Raw genomic sequence first — 18,401 nt, 5'->3', positions numbered from 1 at the left:
TAGTGCAATTTGTGTTGAATGATCTTTCTTTCAAACTTGGAATGAAGTGAATTGATGCATGCATTATGTAATTGCTCATTTCTTCGCGATCAGTCAAACGATTCCATTAAAATTGGCGTATAAGATGCAGAATAAGATGGGCTACACACTGATGTTAAGATTTTTAGATTCTGATGTCTATTTCTCGACTTACATCCACATTCATTCGCCCGGTAATTTTTAACAAAGTTATTTGATTATTGTTGAAATGTTTTATTTTTAATATGCAAAATTAGACAGATAGTTAACTCTTAAAAGCTTGTACATTGTATACCCTTATAGCTTTAATATATAATTTTTATTGTTTTTTAATATCATTAATATTAGTTTTGTTAACACATTGGACCTGCTAGCGGTTTGGCTCTGATCATAGTGAGGATCTAAAATGGACTTAGCCTGATTTGCATTCATTCTTTTTTGTTCTCATAGTGCAAAGTATTTTTCAATACATGGCACTTCATCAGTATTTTGGTAGTACAAATGTTCTGTTGCCTAAACATGACATAAATATATGAGACCAGTGTTCGAAATTTTGGTTGTCCGTTCGCCCGGGACAACCAAAACATGCACCGGACAACCAAAAATAATGCTCTAGTTGTCCGGCGGACAACCAAAGATCTACAGCCAAAAGTCACTTTTTCAGCATGTCAGTTAAATATTTAAGAGTAACTGTTCATAAATTGACTACACTCACTCCACTTTAAGGGTCACATGTAGTTCTTTCAGATTGTGGCAGCTTATGGACAACCAAAAACTTTGGTGGACCACCAGAAATTACAACCTGGTTGTCCGTGGGACAACCCCTTTTATTTTCTTAATTCGGACACTGTATGAGACACTCATCTGATGTATAATGTTAATGCTGTTTTTGAAAAATGCTTATGCATACATGTAAATAAGTCTGTTCCTTTATTTTTGTGAGTCTACTACAGGTACTTTACACTACTATGTGAAATACCTGATTAGGCTAAAAAAATAAAAATAAATAGCTTAATAAATAGCCCAAATGGATGTGAATTGGGATATTGTTTATTTTCTCTACAGTGTGCCATTTCATTCAAGTTTTAAAACAGTTTAGAAGTGTGAAGAAACTGTTTCAAAACCTTTAGGATATAAAAACGTTTAAAATCAACTTTCTGGAATTTCCCAAATTTCCAGTAAAACAATTTTAGGGTTAGTCAGATGAGGACAATCAAACAATTATTTTTTGTTTAATTTTCCTGTGCATTCCATTGTTTTTCTACCTCAAGTGTAACTTTGTATTTAAATATTTAATAATTTAATGGGCTGAAAAATCTTGCTGTGCTTCTATACCAGTATTCATATCAATGCAATGGGCTAGTTGAAATCCATACACATTACACCCTCTATGGAAGACATGAGACCTTAATCGTCCACACAAGGAGTGTGAATTTCAAATAGAGTTGCTTGAATTGGTGACTCCATTTGACATCTACACCCTCTGTGTGGGAGATTAAGGACACATCTTCCATTGGGGGGGTGTGGGTTTCAACTGGAATAGCCTACTATTGAAATCAAAGTATTTTGATAATCATTTTGATACTTCCATACTTTGTGGTGCTTGACAATCCATAGAATGTGTCAATCAACTTATACATACAAGAATGTTGTACATAGTACCCTACATATGCAAAAGATGATTTTTTTTGGGTTGATTGTGAAAATGGATATAAGTTACTGATTTTCTGGCAAGAAAGTTTACATCTAGGCTGATAATTCTCTGTAGAAGTGACGTAATAATCGGATTAACTACCATAGCAATAGATGAATACAATTTTTGAATAGATCGCCCTTCACTACAAGCAGATTGCACTCTAACAGGTGCAAGTGATCAGCATAATATGTATATTCTATAAAAAATTATGATACAGGTCTTTATAGAGGCCGTCAGCCTTTCGCCATCTTGTGGGTACAAATGATCTGTGTGTTCATGCGTCGGACACTACGCGCAGGGTGCAGCTTGCCACGCAGCTGTTACCGCGCCTCAACGCGGTGATTTTGCTGCTCACGCATGGAGATCGAACGACCATCACAGCGTATACCCACAAGATGGCGGCATATGACGTCACGCTGACGGCCTCTATTCCTGTTCTTTGACAACTATGCTTCAATGCATAGGTACCGAGTGAACGTTGTAGTGCAGGGCGTTATATTCAAAATTGTATTCATATATTGCTATGGTAGTTGCTATGGTGAACAGATGTTCCAGCTTTGATGACACCTCAGTCACTTTTGAAGAGGTATTATTTATGAGACAGGTGTCCTGTTCAATTCTTAAATTAAGGCTTTATTGATTGCAGATTTATTTGCTCCATTGCCTTCAGTCACACAAACCTTAGCTATCAGTGAATGGGATTTGTTCAGCGTGATGTCATGAGGTGTCAGTGTAGCTGGAACATATAATAATATATAAAGAGCTTTGTTTCAAAAACCCCTTACATCCACTTGCCCATTTTTGAGAACACATCAAAAATCATCAAAAAAATCACTGATATATGGGTTTGCAACAAAAGCAGTTTTTGGCTGGATGCTTTGGTAGGATGAGCATCCTGCCAAAAACTGCTTTTGTTGAAAAACACCTTATATCAGTGATTATTTGATGTGTTCTCAAAATTGGGCAAGTGGATGTAAGGGGTTTTGAAACAAAACTCTTCATTTGTATGAAATGTTAAAAGTTACTCACCTGAAAATACATTAGTTTATCTTTAAAATGTTTTGTATTCAATTAATTCAGAGACTCAGTTACATTGAAAACTGTTATTGAGGTCAATATAGATAATGAAATTGAGACCTAATTTAGGTAAAAGATGTTTGAAAATTAAGGTGGAAAAATGTTTTGGAAAAGTAATATTCATGAGCATTTTTTTAACAATAAGATAAAAGAAACTTTGAAACATTTATTGCTTGAAAGCCGTACATCTGATTTGGCTATGCAATTTGATGATAATCAGGAACATTTAAACAACAGAACAAGATGAACTTGATTTTGCATTTATAGCCACCTTAATTAATTTTTAAAGAAAGAAAATTTTGAATCCAATTATAACCACAGAGGGCTTCTAATTCACATCACAAACCCAAGAACCAACTGTTATATAACTTTTAAGATGTAAAGTTAGTTTATAAGTTATGCCTTTTATCTTAGGTTAGTGTAATAATAGCATAGATAGATGCATGATGTAGTAAGATAGCATGTTAAACTTACTTTAATATATATAACCCACCTTGATAGACAAATTTTATTGAAAACATATAGTAGATGTTTTGTAAGCTTAATATTTATTTTATACTAAATTATTTAGCTGTTTGCTTATTTTTTAAAGACGCATTCTAAATTTTATGATGCAATAAAACAAAAGCACATTGAGGAGTGCTTTTCCAAAACTTAATTAATTGGTTTACAAGCCCTATATTTTACTCATTTACTTTGTTTGCATTTTTAGGTGAAAAAGCAATATCTTATCAAAAAGTGAATGTTTCTTTAAATTGTGGAACCTAGTCATGATAGTAGTCAATAAAATAAAATGAATTTTAAATCTGTTCATCCAGACTTACTACATGTATTAAAGTACATTCATAACCTCATTAATAAACGCGATGCATGCGATCCAATCATATTTTATTATTTGTGAAAACGCGAACGCAAAATCGAGGTCATTAATATCTCACAATTGACCGCAAAATGCGTAATTGTTCCAATGTCGCACACAATTGACTTCTCATGCGTCGCGCCGTATTATACGTCCAACGAACTGCGTGGCTGGCTGCCATATTTGGATTACGGCGCTACCATATTTGCACAGATTCTGATACGCACTTTTGTTATTGGTCGTTTTGTTTTAGCCTAATCGATTTTGGGAAAGGGAAGATGTAAAAATTGTTTATTTTTACAAACCTTTGAGGAAAATTTTGTGTTATTTTGTAAAGATAAAAGATCAAAGTGACGGTTATGAATGAGGTTAATAACTTTGCATCGGTTATATATGGGCATTGTGAAAAATCTAAACATTTTGCTTTGGACCTCGGAATATCCCTCGGGGCTGCGCCACTCGGGATATTCCTCGGTTCAAAAGGCAAAATGTTTAGATTTTTCACAATGCCTCCAAATAACGATGCAAAGTTATTAACCTCTAATTAATATATACTAGTTTGATCGGCTCGAAATTGGCAGTAATTCTTAGGCTTTTAACAATAGGCCGAAAAGTAGACCCACATTAAGAGTGATATAGTTGACCTGCCTGGTCCATATTTGTGTAGACAAATAGGACTTGAATCAATAATTTATGATGTTTCTTGTGAGATGTCACAAGAAAATTCTGGAAATAAATATATTGATATTAATCTGTGATGTTATAAGCTGATCAAACTATAGTCAATAGCATTTCCAAAATTACAGTCACATGCATCTTGGCTATTGGGACTGTAGAATATTGGCTGCTTATTTGTAACCGCACATTAGTTAAAGGTAAATGGACTGAGCAAGTATTGTGATTTTTGTTGTTGAATTCTGCAGACAAATAAAACAACCAATATATTGAATGTTGATTGTGCATGTTCCATTGATTTATGTTTTAATATACTGTATGCAAAAAGTATCTGAATACTTAAAACAAAAGCTATATCTGAAAGACACAAAGCCTAATTTACCAAACGAATTTGTTAATAGATGTAGAATTTGGTTCTGCATATTTTTATACCTCAGTTGGTACAATCCAGTTTTATTTCCCCAAGTTATACCAATTTGAATAAAAAGGACAGCATTTCAAAAGTGACAAAATTCATATGGACGTTTCTCTTGAAACACGCTAATTATGAGCACGACGAGTGAGTGTTGGATCTGTCAATGAGCTGGTTAGAATAGCGTGTTGGAATCACCCTGATGGAGGAAATGGCCCAAATATGTCACTTCTGAAATGCTCTCTTTTCCATTCAATTTGGTATAACTTGGGGAAATAAAGTTGCATCATTTCAAATGAGCTATCAAAATAAGCAGAACATAATTATCCATTACTTTATTTGGTACTTTAGGTTGAGTGTCATTTAGATAATGCTTTTGTTTGGATACTTTTTGTGCACAGTATAGTAGGCTCTGAATACAGGTTTCAAATGTGACAGGAGTACAGATATGGGCTATTCCATTTGAAATCCATATACCCCCTGTGGAAGGCATGTCCTTAATCTCCCACACATGGGGTATAGATTTCAAATGGAGTCATCCATTCAGATAACCCCATTTGAAATTCACACTCCTTGTGTGGAAGATTAAGGTCATGTCTTCCATAGGGGGTGTATGGAGCCAAGAGATTAAAGCAGGCCTTCTCAACTAGTTTATTTGAAGTGCCAAGTGAAAAATTTCAGTGATCATGAAGTGCCAACATGTTAAGGGAGCCTGAGGACTTAGAGTTATACACATGTCACTTGTATGACCCACCCTAGGACCCCCGGGGGATGTGCGTCATGGTTGGGTCATTTACCCACCAATTAGTGGCGCAGGGTACGGTCATTTACTCAATATGTGCGTCACAACATACCCCGAGGGGTGCGTCAGTGTCAGTCACTTTACCTAGGTGCGTCAATGGTTAGGCGCATCAGTGTCAGTCAAAATACCTAATGGTGAGTCAAATTTGCGTCATGAGGACAGTCATAATCCTTAACATGTGCGTCACAATTTTGACCAGGGGCTCAGTCATTGTCGGCAAATGTCAGTCATTGTTTAGACGCACATGTGGGACATGGTATAGTTAAATCCGACACACCTATGTAAAGTGACTCACCACTCCCGGGGGTCATAGGGTGGGTCATACAAGTGACATGTGTATTAGAGCGGGTGCAGTAGTGTCGCTTTATCAGGGTTCCGGGGGAAGTGCCCCCCCCCCCCACCCCTCCCCCCGAGAGCTGGATTTTAAGGGTTTTTTTATGGCCCAAGTTGACAAAACTGGATTTTGCTTTAAATATTTCAATCAATGCTCGTGAAACGTTTGCAGTGAGTCTTTTACTGTAGGCTATGGTATAAACTGAATTTATGCACTTTTGCTATCTACTGAAGATAGCTCAAATTTGATTTATTATTTTTATCTCTAGAATGAAATAGATTGATGTTTTTAGTCTTTTTTAGAAGCCATGATGAAGCTAAACTGGTAAATTATGGTGCAAAAGTGGAACAAATTGGCACTTTTGAGGCTAAAATGGCCCAATATATAGGTGTCGACATTGAATAGGATGATTGTATGGACTATCCTCCCTGGTAAAAAAAAATTATCACCCCCCCTCCCCGGATTAACTACCGGTATGCTATCATAAAGATCAAATTAAAATTTCTAAGTGGTGATATTTTCTTTTGGGAGGCCTGTAATTATATAGTTCATTACGTCAAAAAGATCTTTTCAGATTTAATATATAATTATGTTTATAGGCCTGTAGTGTACAACGATGAGAAGACTTATTTAAACTGATTGAAAAGGTCCAAAGTGTCCTGTTTTTGTCTGTCTGCATCTGTAGAGTACTGTGCAAACTCCTGTTTTAGGGTATCTCGCACAGAGTGTAGACACGGTGCAAAGCAGCTAAAAGAGGGCCCTTTGTGATGTCCAGTAGGTTGCTGTTGTTGGTCTTGGTTTTGAAGTCTTTAAGGGGTTGTGCAATAATTATGTGTACCCCTGGGGTGGTGAATTCTCAAAGTGGTCTGCCAAAAATTGCTTCACCCCCCCACCCCAATTTGGCTGTGATAAAAAATCTTTTTCCCCGGCCCTTTTGATGTGCCAAAAACCTTTGCCCCCCCCTTTTGACGGTGTGCCAAAAATCTTTGCCCCCCTTTACATACTTAAAAATTTAAAACCTTAAATTGTCTTATCATATAATGCGAGCGCAGCGAGCAGGAAATTGTGCATATTTGAACGTTTTCCTACACCTTTTTACTGAAGATAACTCAAGATGTTCCCTATCTACTGTAGATAACTTAAATTAAATGGATTTTGTCTCCTCAACGAGCTTATTATTTTAAAAGTCATTTTAAGACTGAACTTTTCCACTCCCCATTCCCCCCGTGTTTAAAAGAATGACCCGCCAGCCCCCTCCGCGAGTAGGCCTATGAAGTCTCTAAAACATAGGAAGCTAAAATCGAGAAAATGCCAAATCGACCACCTTGTGCGTTTTAAAGTGTTTCCGTTTTTAAAACGTTTGTGTTTTGTGTTTTCAGCCCAGCCCTATCAAAACTTGAAAATCCGGATCATCATACCGTATCTTTTTTAAAAACATTTCTTGTTTGCTATCACCGACTTGAGCATCTGACTTCCGGTTCGTAGCGAAATGGGTTTGGGATGCATGAAAAAGTGAACGATTTGACTGAAAATACAGAGAAGTGACGATGGCGATGAGTTTGGCTCCCTACCAGAGGGAACCTATTGAGTTTCCTTACTGTGACGAAGTGTCAAAATATGAAAAGTTGGCCAAAATTGGACAAGGTACCTTCGGGTAAGTGTGGTTGTTTTGTTCGAAAGTCAATGTAAATTGCAATAATGGATGCTGAATTCGACAGTCATGACACAAACTTTGTGACAAAGTGATGAGTTCAGAGCTCAGAACAGAGATCTTGAAATTAGTATCCCCTAAAATATAGTCTATATATCTAAGCTTCTTGAATTAATGGAGAACAACGGGCTTGAGCAACTCGTCAATCTACCTACGCGAGAAGAAAACTTCCTGGATCTTTTGTTCACCAGTAACAGTTCTCTTGTTAACAATATAACAATCGAGCCAGGTGTAAGTGACCACAACATTGTGATTGCTGAAGTTCAGTTGAACACTAGGAGGAGGAAACTACCACCAAGAAAGATCTACATCAGAAGCAAAGCAGATGAAGCTGGGCTGAGAAAGATTTATCTGACTTCAAAGTCAAGTAGTTTGCTGATACTACTCATTCCTCAGTGCAAGATCGATGGGATAAAATTGAGGGTGCCATAAAGGATGCTATGGAAAGAACATCCCCAAAGGCAGTCATCCAACAGAAAGAACTTGCCTTGGTTTGACAGAACTCATAAATGTATGGTTAGGAAGAAACAGAAAGCTTACAACAGAGCTAAACAGACTGGGAAAGAGGAAGACTGGACTTATTTCAAATTCCTGCAGAAAAAACTAAAGCAGAGCCTAAATAAGGCTAGAAGAGAATATATCTCTGACAATTTGGATGAGGCACTGTGCAATAACCCAAAGTCATTCTGGTCATTCATCAAGAAGATCAAGCAAGATGAGGTTGGAGTTGCTGACTTAAGGATCAATGATGAAATCATCAGTGACGGAAAGGGGAAGGCAGAAGCTCTTAATGCCCAATTTGCAAGTGTCTTCACTGAAGAAGATCTCTCAAGTATCCCAACTCTTGGTGATAGTAATTTCATGGAAATCCCAAGACTTGATATCCAAGAAAAAGGAGTCCATAAACTACTCTGTGACCTGAATGCCAATAAAGCATCTGGCCCTGATAACCTTCCACCATGGGTGCTCAAGATGGCAGCAGATGAATTAGCTCCTGTGTTGACTCACTTTTTCCAGCTATCATTAGACAAAGAAGCCCTACCATGGCAGTGGAGGAATGCAAACATATGTGGGGTCTACAAGAAAGGGGATAAGACCAAGCCTGAGAACTATAGACCAGTATCTCTTACAAGTGTCATATGCAAAATGATGGAGCATATCCTTCACTCCCATATCATGGACCATCTAGAAGCCTTTGATATTCTCACTGATAGCCAGCATGGGTTCCGATCCAAGAGGTCCACTGAAACCCAACTACTTTTGACAGCTCATGACTTCACATCGTCTATTGAAGAGGGCGAGACCACCCATGTCGGCGTTTTAGATTTCTCTAAAGCGTTAGACAAAGTACCTCATGAGCGTCTTTTAGGGAAATTGGATTACTATGGAATCCGAGGAACCATCAACCATTGGATTAGGGTCTTCCTTACAGACCGTAAACAACAAGTCGTGTGTGATGGCAAATACTCTTCCTCTAAACATGTGGTGTCTGGAGTACCCCAAGGCACAGTACTTGGACCACTACTGTTTTTGCTATACATAAACGATCTTCCAAACCAACTCCAAAATAAAACCAGACTCTTTGCAGATGATTGCTTAGTTTATTCTTCAGGGAAAACATCCGCCCACATTGACTCTCTTCAGAAAGATCTTCTAGAACTTGAAGAATGGCAGAACAAGTGGCAGATGTCATTTAATCCATCTAAATGCTCCATCCTTCAAGTCTCAACTAAGCGTGATCCTCCATCGAAACCAATCATCTTCTGTGGCAAGGAACTTGACCAAGTTAAATCACATCCATACCTGGGAGCTGAACTAGAAAGCAGCATGAAGTGGAAAGAACACATAAAAAGGTGACCACAAAAGCCAGTAGAGTACTGGGATTCCTGCAAAGAAACATCTGGTTTTGCTCCAAGAAAGTGAAAACAGCTGCTTATAAGACACTAGTGAGACCAGTTCTGGAATATGCTAGTTGTGTATGGGATCCGCATGTGAAGAAAGACATCAACAGCTTGGAAAGGATCCAGAGACGGGCAGCCAGATTCTGTGTCCATAATTTCAAGAGAGGCGCTAGTGTAACTTCCATGCTTGAACACTTGGAATGGAGCACATTGGAAGATCGTAGGAAAAACAGCAGATTGACTATGCTGTATAAGATCCTCAATGGCCTTGTAGGTATAGACAAGACCAACTACCTGGAAGCAGCAGAACAGACTATCAGTACTAGAGGGAAGCACAAACACAGTCTGAGAAATGATTTCATCAAAAAGGATGTCCACCGGCTCTCCTTTTTCCCCCGGACCTCCAGTCACCGGCACTAGCTTTGACATTCAGCATGTGCTGCATTGTCTTTGCGTGTACATGCCGGCTAGCTCGAGATACTCTAGCTAAAATACAGGTTTACATTTACTATCTTACATTATCTTGCTGTATTTCAGCTAGAGCTCCAAACGACAAGCTTCCGGGTTTTTTGGAGAACAATACTGTTACGTAAGATGAAGAAGAAACCCGCCCATGAGCCCGCCCTACTCATTATTTCATTGTACTTATTGCAATTTGCCTCCACACATTACGTAATCAACACAAAGCTTTTGTGGATAGTGAGTGGATAAGAAATTGACAGTGGAGGATACGAAGGACACGCCGATTTTTAGTAGTCAATCATGAATTGCCGCAACGTTTTAATATTTTACTGCATGGCATTCCGCAAGCACCATGACAAATTATGCCGTATTTTTCCAAAGATCATCTCATATGAAGTAAGCTGAATGCGATCTGTACTTTTGTAACATTCCGATCGCTTTTGATCACCTATTATCGGCGAATTTGCTTGAAAACACGTGAGTTCATGTTGTGTAAACATAATTAGCATTCCACAGACACAAATGAAATTACGATGCAATACAATCAATGCAATTTGAATGCGCAGCAGATCTATAGAAATAATGTGGCCCGGTTTTATGCAGAATTAGACCACGTCTGGGCAGCACGTTGTCATTGCCGCGCGCGTAAATGTAGTACGTAAACTGAGCTCAAAAAGAAACTTATAATTTTTTACAACTTGTGAATCACAAGGTCATATCTTAAAATACTGTCAATCAAAATGATCCAAAATTACACACAGGATTACCTTAATACTCTACTCAAAACTAGGGCTGTGGTCGGCACCGTTTTTTATTGTCGACATGTCGATATTGTCCAACTGACACAACAGCAAAATGCTAAAAAAAAAAATAAATAAACTGGGCTGTGAAAGTGAAGGAAGTCCAGGAAGCTGTCCCATGACAGTGCATTTTGCTGTTGTGTCAGTTGGACAACTGCTTGGTTACTGACATGTGTTTTGAGTAGGGCTGTGGTCGACATGCCTTATGTCGACATCGGCGTCGACGTCGGCACGTATGCCGACATGTCGACATCAAAAAATAAAAAAAAAAAAAATAAAATTTTTTTTTTTTTTTTTTTTTTTTTTCAAAAAATATTTTTGGCCAGAAAATCAAGTTATAGGCCCAAACTGACTTGTTATTCAAGGTTGGAAACCAGAGAAATACTGCTACTCAAAAAAAAAAAATGCCAATTTTTTTTTTTTACAAAGTTGGAAAAAGTTGTACATTTTAATTACTTTTGTTTCTATTGAACAGCTAGCAATGCATACTAATTCAATGTGTCCCTGACTGTTCAATAGAAGCAAAGGTAATCAAAATGTACAAGTTCATCCAACTTTGTAAAAAAAAATTGGCATTTTGGCACCCAGGACAAAAAATCTGAGAATGCACACAAGATCCTTGCACAGATGATAAAACGGTGCTGCTTTCTGGTTTTCATATACTTTTTTCATGAAACAGGGCTGGCTGTGAATGTGGACCAGGAAGCTGTCCCATGTCAGTGCATTTTGCTGTTGTGTCAGTTGGATAACTGCTTGGTTACTGACATGTGTTAAGAGTAGAGTATTGAAGTAAATCTGTGTGTAATTTTGGTTCAATTTGATGGACAGGATTTCAAGATATGACCTTGTGAAAAATTATAAGTTTCTTTTTGAGCTCAGTTTATGTACATGCACCAAGTAACGGCACGCTAAGCTACTCAGAACACACTTTAGTGCCGGTAACTGGAGGTAGATATAGACTATACAAAATACTTATTTATTCTGTAACTTAATATTGAATTTTGGATGAAAGTTATTTCGATGACTCGACTGTATCTTCTTAAATTTGCCTATTTTAATTAAACAGTCTAATAAAATGTTGTTGAAGTGCAATTTTAGCAACATTTTTGATGCGACCGCCCGTCGTGATCAGCTGTGTTTACTTTTGAACTTCCATTGCTTTACACGGTGTCATGGCTTCAGCGAATCCGGCTAGATTTTGAATGCAAAGGTCTCTAGCCTCAAATGTGAATCTATCAGTGTCCGGTGACTCATGAGCAAATTCGTGGCTAAACTGCTCGAGCAAGAAATACTGTACATGTTCACGTAACTTAAATAATTTTGGATACCAGGATTGTAGGCCTATTCTGATTCGTTGAACTTCTAATTTTAGCATTCAACAGAATATTCTTTTCATACAGGGAACAATACAGCTAAATGAAATCCAATAACCAATACCAACTGCTAGCCTATTTTTAGTGGTGATGCTTTCAGGCTTTAAATGTTAGCAAGAAACAAAAATCGGTTCAGCCTAGATTTACAGAATTCATGTATGACTGCAGAATTTTGATATGCATAATGTGTAAGCAGGGTCTTAAGGGCTCAAGGGCTGATCTGGGCCTTTCCGTGTCTAAACAAAATTTGAATTGAATTGAAATTGAATTGATTTGAAGGTTTTGGTGTGTTCAAAAGATTTGTGTACTAAGTCTAGGTCATATGGGCAAAAACTGGGTGTGCATTTACACATTTGGGTGTGTAAAACACTCCCTACATGGCCGGATGCCTAAGCCCTTGGGTGTAAGGTATTTACTGCTACTGAAGTTGATAAAAACTGAACAGATAATAACATGTAAGTAGATTTAGAGGCTTTTGATATACCGGTATATATATATATATGATTATCATACCTTATTTTTGTGTAATTATGATTTTGATTCACAGGGAAGTGTTCAAAGCCAAACATCGTAAAACGAAGAAGGTGGTTGCTCTCAAGAAAGTGTTGATGGAGAATGAAAAAGAAGGGGTATGTACTTGTACTTTGTTCACATCCAGGGTGAATGGACTAATGAAATGTGTAGAATAGTGCTCCGTTGAAATAAACATAATAGATCTTGACATGGCTAGGGATGTAAACGTTACACGGTCGTACCGTGACATGAACACAAAGCTCGTGTAATGTAAGGAAAATACGGTAGATGAAAGTACGAAAAGAACAAAAATTGGAAATTGCTCTGTAAAATTAACCACTTGAGCTGAGACTCACAGACACTTTGGCAGCCCCATATTAAACTTATTTATCTCTACTGTAGTCCACAAACATTCTAACTTTCATACTATACACAATTTCAATTAATCTCCAATGCATCATAGCTCGCTACATACAGCCAACTATATCACTTTGGATAAAGCCATCGACACTGTACTGTTTATCTCAATCTCAATACTGTTTCCTTTAATTCGAGAAGCACTGCTCAATCAGCATGCAGTCAGACACATGTTTATGTTACACTATTGTTTAAAACTATTCGTGTAATGTAAGAGAAACTACACAGGATAAGTCATGCCTAGACGTGGCTTCTTTGTGATGCACAGCCCATTTGACATGGATGTAAAAGCTATCATAAGTTCATAAACAAAGGTTTCCCCCTTGCCTCTGTTCTTAAAACAGTTCAAAATGAAATTTGTAATGAATGGATCATGCCATGTCAGATCACCCAATGGGTTAAACCAAGCCTCATCAAATTGGCTAAAACTTAGTGTATGGGGTTACAATCGAGGCTGAAAAAGCTGAAATTTCATTCAAGTTTATAGCATTGGTCTGATGGGGCTCAAACTTTAGATTTGTGATTTTTCAGCCATGATTTCCCCTTAACACTAAATATGAGCCAATTTGAATGGGTCAGATTTAAGATCCAAATTACATAAAATAAAATTGTTTGCATTTCTTTACAGTTTCCAATCACTGCGTTGCGTGAAATCAAGATTCTGCAACTATTACGACATGAGAATGTTGTACCATTGATAGAGATCTGCAGAACCAAAGGTGAGCAATCACAGAAGGTACAGTCTGTCCACATACAAGTACAAACCAAATCTGCGGTATCGGGGGTTGATGCTTTGCGTCTCACACATTGCGTGTTAAAAACGTGACGCGTAAAGAGCGTGGTGCACACTGCAAGTACAAATCTCGCAGCAGTTGGCATGCCAAAGAAGCATTTACACACGCATTGCGATGAAAAAATTATTCTCATACCTCCAATTTCCGAGATCTATTTACTTGGTGAACAGACTGTAGTTTGCAGGATTACATTTTGTGCAAGAATGCAATACTGGCAAACAGTCTGGGCTAATTTGATCATCTCACTTTTGAACTGAATGCATTGGAAACGGAGGAAACTAATGTCAGGTAGAAGCCGCTGAGGGGGTGGCGCCAAGATAGCAGTTATCCTCCATTTTTAAGCTGACCCTTGGTTTGGTACTTTGGTTGCTGGAATGTTTTGGGGAGGGCAATGTATTGTTCACAGAGAAGTGTTGACATTGGGCTATTGATGGTACAAATGATCGTTGATTTAACTTGATTAGAGGTTAATTTTTAACTTTTAACTTTTTTTAATTCAATTTACGTCACATTTTCTTTTTTTAATTTGAAAACAGAACACAATTTTAACTTTATCTGTTGTTTTCCCTGTAAAAAATCGAATAGCCCATTAAGGAAATACCGCTAGCGACCAATCACACTAGCATGCAATCATGCAATGTCCAAATACGGCGTCCAGCATCCGCGTAAATTGGTCGAACGCGTAACACGTCACGTAATGTAGACAGTCATTGTAGAGCATCCTTTTGGCTACGTCACAAGACGCGGTCATTATACTTTTTCAATGACCTGCATTTGCGTCCACGTATTTAAAAGTTATTATCTGTGATTGGATTGCACTTGCTGCGTATATTAATGAAGTTATGAATGGTTAACAATATTTGATTTTATAACTCATGCTCATATTTTTTTTGTATTTTGTTTTTTCTTCATTGCAGCCACACAATACAATCGCTATAAAGGCAGTATATATCTGGTGTTTGAGTTCTGTGAGCATGATCTTGCTGGTCTACTCAGCAATGCCAATGTAAAGTTCTCTCTAGGAGAGATCAAAGGGGTCATCAAACAACTACTGAATGGTCTATACTACATACACAGCAACAAGGTACTGCATAGGGATATGAAGGCAGCCAATATCCTCATCAACAAGCAAGGTAATCTCAAATTAGCCGATTTCGGACTCGCTAGAGCATTCAGTCTGCCCAAACCAGGGGGTTCCAACCGCTACACAAACCGAGTGGTGACACTATGGTACCGACCACCAGAGCTGCTGCTTGGAGAGCGTAACTATGGGCCTGCTATTGACCTATGGGGTGCTGGGTGTATTATGGCTGAGATGTGGACTAGGAGTCCCATCATGCAAGGCAATTCAGAGCAGCATCAGCTAACATTGATCAGCCACCTATGTGGATCCATCGTACCGGAGACATGGAAAGATGTCGATAAACTGGACATGTATCACAAACTAGAACTCCCACAAGGACAAAAGCGCAAGGTTAAGGAGAGGTTAAGAAGCTATGTGAAAGATCAGTATGCCTTAGATTTAATTGAGAAGCTTCTGACCCTTGACCCAAAGCTTAGGATCAAATCAGATGAAGCATTGGATCATGATTTCTTTTGGTCGGATCCAATGCCGGGTAATTTGGCAAGAATGTTGTCACAGCACACTCAGTCTATGTTTGAGTTTCTGGCACCACGTAGGATCCGTGGAGGACACCAAGCAGCAGTGCCTCAAGCTCCTAATCAAAGAACACAGCAGAATAGACCAACGACATCAACTACTGATGCTAGCTATGAAAGGGTGTTTTAATCTGTGGTGGACACCAAGCGGTAGTACCCCAAGTTTCTAATCAGAGAACACAGCAGAATAGATCAACAACATTACATTGTAGCTACTGATGCTACATGTAGCGATGAAAGGGTGTTTTATTCTGTGGTCATGAGTGTGGTGGACACCAGGCGTGGTAGTACCACAAGTCCCTTATGGGAGAACAGATCAGAATAGACCATAATCAACATCAACTATGCTATATACATATAGTCCACTTGGCTTCTTGGAGATGATGATGACAGTACTTTGTTCCAGCTTTACATGTGTGTACAGATGCACCACCTTTGATTGTGCAATGTAACATAACAGTTAAATACTGCGCCTACTGGAGCATGTACTGAGGTCCTTGCCTTGAGGAAGCCAAATGGTCTATAGCTATCATGATTTCTACATACTGATAAATACCAGATTTATATGAACCATCCCTCTGTACTGTAATCTGTGTGTTACATGTTTTGCCGAGTGCGGGTTACAAAGATTGCATTGAATTTCATTCTACAGTCATTATAAAGTCCACATCATACTTATCAGTCACAAGGAGCATAGTGGTATTTTCAATGGTGTACACCATTGAGAAAATATATGCTCCTTGCGACTACTTACAAACTGTGGTATGATATATGACTTTCAACTAACATAAAGGGACATTTTATAGTTCTCTGTGATTCATCATTATAAGAAAACCCCAACGATACCATATGATGAATGATCTTTTGGACACAAATTAGGAATCATATGATGTATTTGTTTACTGGTAATGTTAGACCACAGGTATTGTATGCGCAGATGATGAAGGTGCACATACGTTTTGCTGATCGGCATCACACGCAGGGTTAAGTCGGTCAAATTTAATGTGTGATAAAAGAATATATTGCATTCAATAAAAAACATTTTCACGATCAACTTGTGCAGTATATTTCTTTCTTGGGCAATATAAAAGATAATATTGCACTCGATAGAAAAATATTACAATGAGTCAAAGACAATATACCTGCAATATATTCTTGTATCACACTCAAAGCCATTCATATATAATGTTGTTATGAATATGGCAGACAGCCGAATCCGGATTCGGCTTATGGTGAATTCATGTTATGCATGCATTATTTTTGAATTAGAGAACAAGGGATCAATGCTTTACATAATAGAGTGCAGCATATTAGTTTTTAAAGGAGATCAGATGAAAACAGCGTAATCAAAAGACGGCGACATACAGGGTTAGCTAATGATGCATCGCAGCACTAGCCTGTGGACGATGATAACCATTAAAAAATTGATATGCTGCCCTCTATAGGAAAAGCATTGATCCCTTGTTCTCTAATTCAAAAATAATGCATGCGTAAAATGAATTTACAAACTGAATCCGGATTTGGCTGTCTGCTGAATTCATAACGATATATAATAAGAAAAACAAGGACAAGAAAATTGTGATTATAAAAGAACAAAGTAATCACCATACCCATCTTGACCTCCTTTTTCGTTATTTTGGAATACGTAATATCTGAAAAGTTTTAATTATTTTGTAATTTTCTGGAAATTAGCAAATTTATATGTCAACAATGAAATTTCAAATTTCTGTGGATTATGATTGATTAAGAACATTATAATTGATATAAACATGCTAGCTGCAGAATTGTGTTAGGTGCAGTTTGATTATCTCTTGTGTGTTAGAATTTCAACAAGAAGGGAGTAGTCTGTGTGTCACACTAGAAGGTATTTGCCTTTGATGCAAGAGGTCCCTGGTTCAAAATCTCTGCTGGACAAACACAAATCACATCAAATCCGCTCTTCTCATGAAAAAAGTTTGGGCATATGACTATGACCCATTGACAGCACTCGCTTCAGACTGGTTAAAATTCCAAGCTAAGCAATTTTACAGTACATGAGTGTGGCTTGATCCGATCTGGACAATTTGGAATTCTTTTTACACGGGTGAAGCTAACCAGGGTTGGACTTGTACACATGCCCGCATGCTAATGGTGTGTACTTTTGCTGTCTAAAAACTTGTACTAGCACATGTGGCATTTTGGTATTGGTAATTTCATGGTAATGATAATGGCATCATTGATATAAATATCCCCAGGCACTCCAATAGCATGTGCAGCGGCAACTTCCAACATGTATGGCTGCAACTTTTATCATATGCGGCCGCCACTTTCAACTTTCGGGGCGAAATGGTATGAAAATTAGGGTCTTTGACGGTAAATGCTAAAAAATGTTTAGTGTACATGTATGCAAGTTTATTATTAATATGAGTTTTTTGAATGATGATTGGATCAAAGTTTTGGTTTTGAGAGCGCTGTTCCGGATGTGGAAATGATTTTTGGAAAAGTCAGGCTTATAAAATTTCTGTCAGGCTTATAACTTTTAAGAGTTACATGCCCAACTGTCTAGGACCTCAAAATGTTAAGGTCAAGCCCAACACAATTCTTAGCATATTCATATTAATTTCAATGTTCCTGTAATAAACATCATGTTAAGAATTAAGAGCACTGAAACAATGTGGATTTTCTTTTTGTGTGGTGTATAATCGATATGCCTTTGTATAGAAACCAAAGAATCATGTGTAAGAACATTGACATTAATTGAATTGGCCTTTTCAGTAAATCCAAAGCCTTTGCGGGTAGACCTGAGATATTATGAGAAAGGTTTTTAACACAAGTCTCCACATACATGAATGACAGCCAGTGAAAAAATTTCACTGACCATCCAGGATTTGAACCTGGGACCTTCGGATCACCGGACCG

General features: G+C 37.8%; 1 protein-coding gene across 1 annotated transcript; it reads left to right on the top strand.

Moving 5' to 3' along the window:
- The first annotated feature begins 7,331 nt into the window (after positions 1–7,331).
- LOC140138114 (cyclin-dependent kinase 9-like) lies at positions 7,332–17,645 on the top strand. The gene is made up of 4 exons (XM_072160015.1): positions 7,332–7,527; positions 12,668–12,749; positions 13,679–13,769; positions 14,762–17,645. The coding sequence occupies exons 1-4, from the start codon at positions 7,421–7,423 to the stop codon at positions 15,631–15,633; spliced, it is 1,152 nt and encodes a 383-aa protein (XP_072016116.1). The 5' UTR covers positions 7,332–7,420; the 3' UTR covers positions 15,634–17,645.
- Positions 17,646–18,401: the final 756 nt, after the last annotated feature.

The sequence above is a fragment of the Amphiura filiformis genome, chromosome 17, assembly GCF_039555335.1.
Source record: "Amphiura filiformis chromosome 17, Afil_fr2py, whole genome shotgun sequence".
In the NCBI taxonomy this organism is placed as follows: Eukaryota; Metazoa; Echinodermata; class Ophiuroidea; order Amphilepidida; family Amphiuridae; genus Amphiura; species Amphiura filiformis.
The sequence above is the reverse complement of the archived record's forward strand: the minus strand, read 5'-3'. Positions and strand labels throughout refer to the sequence as shown.

Bases quoted from the DNA above. Each gene is read 5' to 3' on its own strand.
- LOC140138114 (XM_072160015.1), top strand. From the start codon at position 7,421: ATGGCGATGAGTTTGGCTCCCTACCAGAGGGAACCTATTGAGTTTCCT. The intron at 7,528-12,667 runs GTAAGTGTGGTT...TTTGATTCACAG, and splicing joins ATTGGACAAGGTACCTTCGG to GGAAGTGTTCAAAGCCAAAC. The intron at 12,750-13,678 runs GTATGTACTTGT...ATTTCTTTACAG, and splicing joins TGGAGAATGAAAAAGAAGGG to TTTCCAATCACTGCGTTGCG.